The sequence below is a fragment of the Austrofundulus limnaeus genome, unplaced genomic scaffold (assembly GCF_001266775.1).
Source record: "Austrofundulus limnaeus strain Quisiro unplaced genomic scaffold, Austrofundulus_limnaeus-1.0 Scaffold8, whole genome shotgun sequence".
Classification (NCBI taxonomy): Eukaryota; Metazoa; Chordata; class Actinopteri; order Cyprinodontiformes; family Rivulidae; genus Austrofundulus; species Austrofundulus limnaeus.
In genome coordinates, this window is record NW_013952410.1 from 3,482,723 (window position 1) to 3,490,534 (window position 7,812).

The 7,812-nt window shown below is 39.2% G+C and overlaps 2 protein-coding genes across 2 annotated transcripts in view; one reads left to right on the plus strand and one right to left on the minus strand.

Moving 5' to 3' along the window:
* The window catches only part of tmem47 (transmembrane protein 47), a 7,942-nt gene extending 5,368 nt beyond the window's left edge, over positions 1-2,574 (plus strand). The window contains exons 2-3 of the mRNA XM_014000398.1: positions 717-857; positions 1,655-2,574. Coding sequence (XP_013855852.1) covers positions 717-857; positions 1,655-1,833 — 320 coding nt within the window. The 3' untranslated portion in view covers positions 1,834-2,574. The remainder of the gene's footprint in view (positions 1-716; positions 858-1,654) is intronic.
* A 1,562-nt stretch (positions 2,575-4,136) lies between these two features.
* tab3 (TGF-beta activated kinase 1 (MAP3K7) binding protein 3) overlaps positions 4,137-7,812 on the minus strand; it is a 10,920-nt gene continuing 7,244 nt past the window's right edge. Inside the window, exons 6-7 of the mRNA XM_014000405.1 lie at positions 5,656-5,739; positions 4,137-5,010 (exon numbers count right to left, since the gene is read on the minus strand). Of these exons, the coding sequence (XP_013855859.1) occupies positions 4,865-5,010; positions 5,656-5,739 (230 nt within the window). The 3' untranslated portion in view covers positions 4,137-4,864. The remainder of the gene's footprint in view (positions 5,011-5,655; positions 5,740-7,812) is intronic.

The following is a 7,812-nucleotide window of genomic DNA, read 5'->3' on the forward strand; positions in this document are numbered from 1 at the left end:
ACACACACACACACACACACACACACACACACACACACACACACACACATTCATACATGTATACTAGGTTTTGACACAAGCTTTTTGTTCTACACTGGCGCCGTGTCTTGATTACAATGTGAGACTGAAACAGCAGTTATTTCCAGCTGAGAGTTTTTAGAGTTAATCTCGATGAGATGCTGAGAATGCTGCTGATCTGGCATCAAGCAGAGACTGAAGGGATGTTCATTATCTGAGTCACCTCGCAGAATCACTTTCCCTGTTCTGCTGCTCTGGGATTCATTACCGAGCTGCTGAAATCTTTGCAAAGCACAGGATTGTGTTTGTTTCTTCTTGTCAGGCCCCAGAAGCAGGGGTCGGATCAAGGCTCGMCGTGTAGTTCACATACTTCATTTGCTCGACTGGTTGTTGAACCTCACATGAGAACATCTCGAGACATCGCCAGGCTCTTTTAGAGCRCGCAGCTAGCCCAGCCTCTGAACCGCGAACAGTTTGTGTTTACACAGYGGTCCAGCTTTGCTGGGCGGGATCATTTGTTTTATGCAAGATTGAGCACTGCAGTGTTTTTTTGTGGTTAACCACTTTGGCTGTTGACCTGGTCTGGTGCTTCCCTCTTCCTTGTTTTTCCTCCTCTTTTCTTGTGTYAAAGCACTTCAAGGCAACCTTTTTCTTAATTAAGCTTCCTATGTGACTCCTGTCCCTGTGTTTGATCGCAGACTGGCAGATCGCCACACTGGCCCTGCTGATGGGGGGAGCAGCCCTCACCCTGCTCTCCTTCCTCGTGGCGCTGGTCTCCCTCTGCTTCGGCTCCAGGAGTCGCTGCTACAAACCCGTGGCTGTCATGCTGTACTCTGCAGGTACGAAAGGTTGACGAYTGTGTTTGTGTCTGTCACCAAAATATCTAGTTACCCACTGGACAAATTTGAACAAAACTTACAGAAAGTAATCACTGAATGCACATCTACAAYTGATTAACTTCTGGAGTCAGCCCAGCTCAAGATGGCTGCATAACTGACAGACTTGAAACAAAACAAAACACTAATTTGGCAGTAACTCAAAGAATTTAACAGATATTGATTGAAAATTTGGTGGGGCTGTGGCTGAAATCATGCAAGAATTTTATTTTCAATTTAACCATTAATCATTTGAAGCCAGTTGTGTCTGTTAACAAAATATCTCACAAACTACTGGATAGATTTGAATGATGTACGTCTACAACTGATTAAATTTAGGAGACAATCCAATTCAAGATAGCTGCCACAGATAATCAACATTAGCAAAACGTAAATGGCTACAACTTGGTCAGTTTTACAGATCTTCAGATGGTAGTAATTGAAAGTCATTCACAACACAAACTCATWTTACTTGAATAAGGCTGTTTTTGATGTTTGACAAAAACAGCTACAACTCCATCGTTTCTCAATATAAGATGATCCTAGTTTAAAACTCTGGCATGAAAGGTGGTGGGTGATATACCTTCCTTCAAGGAATGCTAGTGCTTTGTTTTTTCTGAATCCTAGAGAGAAAAGATGAGAGATTAAATAAAATGTTAACAATTATTTCAAGTTTTCCTGGTAACTTCAGTTTCTGGTCATTAATTGTTTCTCAATTTTTACAAGAATCCTTTTTTTGTGATATTCTGTTTCTTTTGCAGTTGTCCTTCAGGTGTGCAGCTTGGTCCTGTTCCCCATCAAGTTCATAGAAACAATCAGTTTGAGGGTGTACCACGAGTTCAACTGGGGCTACGGTCTGGCCTGGGGATCCACCATCTTCTCCTTTGGAGGCGCCGTCCTCTACTGCCTAAACCCCAAGAACTATGAAGAATATTATTAAAGCAAAAACCCCAAGATATCTGAAGAAACGCAAAACACTTGGTGTCCACAAGAACTTTTCTGTTCCGCAGTGCATAACCATACATTGGAAATGGGGAAAACAAATGCTTTTTTTTTGGTGTTTGGACTGAGTTTTTACATTTGATGCTTTGAACCTAATGTCTCAAAGACATTAAGATATTGCACAGATGCCAGGGAACTTTCTGTAAGGGTTTAGCAAATAAAAATAAATTCAATATCAGATATGGATAAAAGAAAAAAAACATTTAGAAGAAAGTGTCCCCAATCAGGCAAATATGTGCAACCTCCGTAGATCTGAGCTGAAAGTCTGTAGGGAACAGATGGAGCCCCTGACCCCATACCTGCACAAACCGGTAGACTAATAAAGACCAGGCGGATGTAATCTCAGGCTCATGTAGAGAGGAAGATGYCCTGCTCAAATGATGAAAAACGAAGGGAAGATGTGGCTACATTCATCATTTCCCCAGAGATACTGCACACCTTAGACCTCAACCAGAGATCTCCRGCAAAGATCAACAGATGTGTAAAAATCATGCCTATAAAGCTATTTTATTTTCTCCTGTATTGAGTCTATTAGTCTCCAAGACACTGATAAGGGCTGTCTAAAACAGGAAATTATAAAAATGTTGCAAGTATCAAATGATATRCAGGTTAGCACAACCTACCACAGCAGTAATTATAGTCAAATTTAATTTGAATAAATCTGGTGTTTTATATGGAACTATGCGCAGTGTGGATAAAACATTCCAAGCAATCAAACAGGCAAATGATCATGAGAGCTGAGTGTTGGGATGATCATGCTACTGAGCACGTGCTCACAGTCCCCCCCATGTGATGCCTACTTATCTTTCACCCACTGTAAAAAGTATGAACTTTGGTGTAAACACCATCAAGAGCACAAAATCAACAGACATTCATGTATGGTTCGTTCTGTGGTTTTTCTGTTTCAAAATGAAGTGAGGGGGGAGTTTTTGTTTTGTTTTAAAACTAAATTAGAAAAATAACTATTACAAAACTACAAAAAGCTACTTTTTCCATATTAAATGGTCAAAGCAAAGACAAGCTTTAGATTGTATTGGTGCACCTTTTGGGACTCTGGCAAAACCAGAAATAATGTCCTGAGCTCCCAGAACATCAAATTTTTACTTCACACTTTAGAAACAGGCAAACTAGAGTCACCATGGATATGTTTGTCTTATTTGGAGTAGGGCTGCCACGATTAGTCGACGACTAATCGATTATTAAAATAATCGATGACTAATTTAATAATCGATTAATTGTTTTTGTTGTTGTTGTTCTTTACTTTGTTTTTCTTTCCAAACTGCTTACACCTTCACTGCCACATCTGCCTTTCTGTCCTTAACACATATGCACAGTAGTGGTAACTGGGGTAGGCCGTGGACGTTACAAGACATTATACAGGCTCTGATATCATCGCCACCCAGCAACGGAGCTCAAAAATGTGGGATCATTTTAAGAAAATGAAGAGAAACCTGTGCAATATCTGCAAGGCAGAACTTGCCTTCCACAGCAATTATTTTTAGTTRGCATATAGCTAAAATCTAACAATGGTTATATAATAGCAGCTGCATTCTGGCATGATAAGCTGTGTGTTTTATATTCAATTAATGTATGATCCGATTAGTCGACTAATCGAAAAAATAATAGGTGATTAATCGATAAAACTAATCGTTTGTGGCAGCCCTAATTTGGAGGAAGTCGACACATCTCATTGAGAGCTGATGATCTGACCGTTATGCAGAATGGTGTCCAAGTGCAGCCATTATCTTTAGGAATGTTTTTAAGAAGCTTGCAGCCTCTTCTTTGGTCGACTTCCGTCAACTCCAGTCCCGCTTTATCTTAAAACAAAAACATATTTTTATTTTGGTTTACGATAGCTGAAGTAAAAAACACTGTAGATTTTTAATGGGTTTGATTTTACAGCTTTTGGATTTCAATTTTTAAAAAAGAAATAAAAAAAACACTTTTCTTTTTGCCATTTTGTTTTGAATCAGGAAAACCAAAGAGCGAACCACACAGATTTCTCTATAAATAAAAAAAAAAATGCATTTTTGTATTTAAGAGACTAGCTGAGCACGAGCAGTGAGATCAAACACCCRTGGAATGAACTTCTTGCACCCACGTGTTCTTGTAAAGACCATTTTGTTCGTAAACCTCCTCTTATAGCGATGCTTCGAGTGAGTGTGTGTGCATGCCTCTACTGTTTGCTTGCTGATGACACAATAAACATATTCACATATGAATTACTGCAAACTGTGCAGCTCTGCGTTGTCAAGTCACTTAGAATCAGCTCTTTTATTAGGTACAGCAAGTTGAGGCATTTGCACAGGAAATCCACATCTTTTGAACACATAATACATGGTGGCATAATATGCATAGAAGTACAAGGAATATACTCGTATGCGAGTGTCTTTAGTGTTCTTTCAGTGAAACGAGCTCTCACACAGAGCCAGGTACAGTGTACAGTCTACATTTCGCATTAGTTACAATAATGTATACGCCACTTCTGATCATTGTTCTGCGGTCGGTAAGACAGTCAGAAGTCTTGGAAATAAAGTGCCTCTATTTTCAGTTCAGTGATGGGCACAATGTAAACAAGGCAGTCACTTACTTCTGCGTGGAATGTTCTCTTGGTAAACCAAAGCCCGTTCTCCTCAATCCTTACGCTGCTTTGACTTCTGCAAAGCCGGTTTCACTCGGTTGCAGTGATTTGCGTCCCGTTTTTAGACATKTTGCCAAGACAGGAATTTGAAAAAGGCTAAAGATATTCATCATCTGTCAAAGAAATCTAAAAAAAACAAAAAACAACTTCATAGTGCACAGCAGTCGATGACAGACGTGATCAGAGGGAGGTGGGGATAGTGGCTCTTCCTCAGCAGGTAGAAGGAACTTGTATACTGATTGACGGCGGGGGTAGGAGGGCTGAAAGGTCGTGGCTCAGGGTGTCCGAGGAGTGGGGCAGGGAGAGGTGGGACAGCACAGTGCTCCGTTTAGCTGTGGCGTGGCATCTCGCACGTCTCGCAGCGGTTGAGTGCAGGGTGGTTCAGGAAGGTGCAGCTCTCACAATGCCACTCAGCGCCTTCAAAGTCCTCGTCTCTCGGGGCCGCCGGCACTGGCTTGGAGGCCTGTTCCCATTCTGACAGAAACAGTTTGAGAACCGTGAGTTCAGCTAAACATTTACTTCATAAGAGTTCACAGCTGAGGGGTGGAAACAGTTTTGGATGTCAGCAGGCACGCATGCATGTAACAACTACCCAAGTACATGTAGAGGCAGATTATTAAAAAGCAAGGTTTCTTATCTGGTTTCCAAGCCAACAGATCATTGGAGGTCATTCCACCTAAATCGGGTAAGATTTTTGTCTCTGTTTCAAAACTAAATCTAATTTTCTTTGTTATGCAACATATTAGGATGAAACAAACTACTGCATCTGAGTATTAAATTGTAAATGAGACTTGTACAGCACCTTTTTAAGCCTCTCAAGGTTCTGCCAAGTGCTTTATAAAGACCTCTCATTTATCCATTCATACATATTCATCCAGTGCTTTCTGTTACTTATTTTAATCATTATATAGAGCACATTTCACTGGAACAGTAATAAGTTTGTTGGGAGCAGTGCGAGGTTCAGTGTGTTGCACAAGGACACTTAAACACACTGCAGGGGCTCCAATGTATTAGATTATATTTACTTTAGGTTTTTTTTTTAATGTTTAAACTAAAGTTTTACAGACATCATCCTTAGAACCAAACTCAAGTTTTAAAGTCTGCATTGTTTTATTTTACCTTTCCTCACAGTGTTGGATGGCACCACTGGACCAGGCTGAATGTTGTCATAGAAGTTGCTCATTGCTTTGGGATCAAACTTCCCTGTGGACGAAAGAAGATGACGTATACTGGGTTTTAATTTTTTTTAAAGCTTAGTTTAATTTATTTCAAACATATAGAAACAAAACAAAAAAATAATAAGTGATCAAAAATTGAAAAGAAATGGGAAGAAGTACAAAACTTATTTAATCCCACCCTTCTCCAAAGCTTATTTAAAAAAATAATAAAATCTTTTTTCTTATTCTAAGTCACAATTTCATAAAGACTAAAACAATAATCTGTTTACCTACTAAATTATACAAAACCAGAATACATTCATACACGTAAATATACATCTACATGCAGTGTCTATGCACACACACAAACGTATACATACACACATGTATACACACACACACATATATATAGAGAAAATCTATGGAAAGAACTAAAGATCAGAGTTCATAGAAGAGGTCCACGAAACCTTCAAGATTTGAAGACTGTTTGTGTGGAAGAATGGGCCAAAATCACACCAGAGCAATGCATGCCACTAGTTTCTCCATACAGGAGGCGTCTTGAAGCTGTCATTGACAACAAAGGCTTTTGTACAAAGTATTAGATAAATTTCAGTAAGTGTGTTCAATACTTTTTCCCTGTGCCATTCCACATTATTACAAATAACTTCATTTCTGGACATTTATGGTTTGATTTCTTTGTATGTATGGATCACTTGGGTTGTTACCGACATCTGGTGAAAATTTCATGTCATTAGCACCTCTAGTAATATATTTACTGAGAAAGATGGTGACGTGTTCAATACTTATTTTACCCGCCGTATGTATGTATGTACAGCCCCAAACATCTTCATGTATTGCAAAAAAAGAAAAAAAATGTTTAAATGTGTTCACACCAGTCAATTGTTTTCTGTTCAAACTGGTCTGTTTGATACGGGTAGAGTTCAGAAAAAAAAGAAAGAAAAAGTTGATTCAGTTCATTTTATGGCTATTGTGCAAAATATAAACATTAAAAAGAAGTTTCATTGCATCCTGATTTAGCAGCATTTAGAACACATTCTAATAACACTCTGGCTCAGAAACAGGGTGAAGCAAACTTCTAAAGCCATGTCTCCTAGCATTACGGCATTCTGACATGCAGAAAGGGTTTAAACTGATGAGTTAATTCCTAAACCATTTTATTTTCAGACTAATACCTGAAACCGTGAGCCACCCCCGAAAACCAAATTCCTTGCTATTTTTAATGCGCATCAATATATAACGTGTGTTAATGTATAATTTGAAAAGCAACCTTGAGCAACTATTCTCCAAAAGGCCTGGTGAATCAGCACAAAATGAACTAAGAGCTTATCTTCAGTGCTAGAGGAGTGGCTTGGGAAACACCTATTCCAAATCAGATTCCAGTATGACAATTACAAAACATTCACCTACATCGAGTGTCCCACACAAAACAATAGAAAGTTAATATTTTCCTAACCTAATTAGGTTTCTGCCATTACATTCAGTGTGTAAAATGTGCCAAAATAAATTGTGAAATACAAGCGAGTCCTGGAGGAAACTGTGCTACGAGTTGGAAGATAACACTAAATTCAGAGATTTCTTTTCCAAGAGGATAAATGCCCAAAACATCAGTGGCATTGGGTTGATACCAGGAAAATTATTCACACTCTTAAGCCTGCTGCCATGAAACCGTTTTTCATGTCCAACATTTCCACTCAAAGCAAACTGATAAAAGACTGCAACTAATGTCCACATATGGTCACATTAAATGGCTTTATCAGTTCTGAAATCAACGTTGATCGTGTATCAGGAAAAAACCTTTGCACACCGACTTAAAAGTGAGAGTACGGCACTGACTAGTTTTTTGGATGCTCCAGACCAGACAATCATTTTCAAACCCATCTGTATGCACCGTGACGGATCCTCATCCATCATTTCAGGCCCAACTCTGTCTGCTTTGGGGCTTGGTTCTTTCAAGATCAGTGCTTTCAAATAAATCAGAAGCACACTTCAAAAGGTTTATGCAGGAATGTACACTCATGTTTTGGCTATTTGTGTGTGTGTGTGTGTGTGTGTGTGTGTGTGTGTGTGTGTGTGTGTGTGTGTGTGTGTGTGTGTGTGT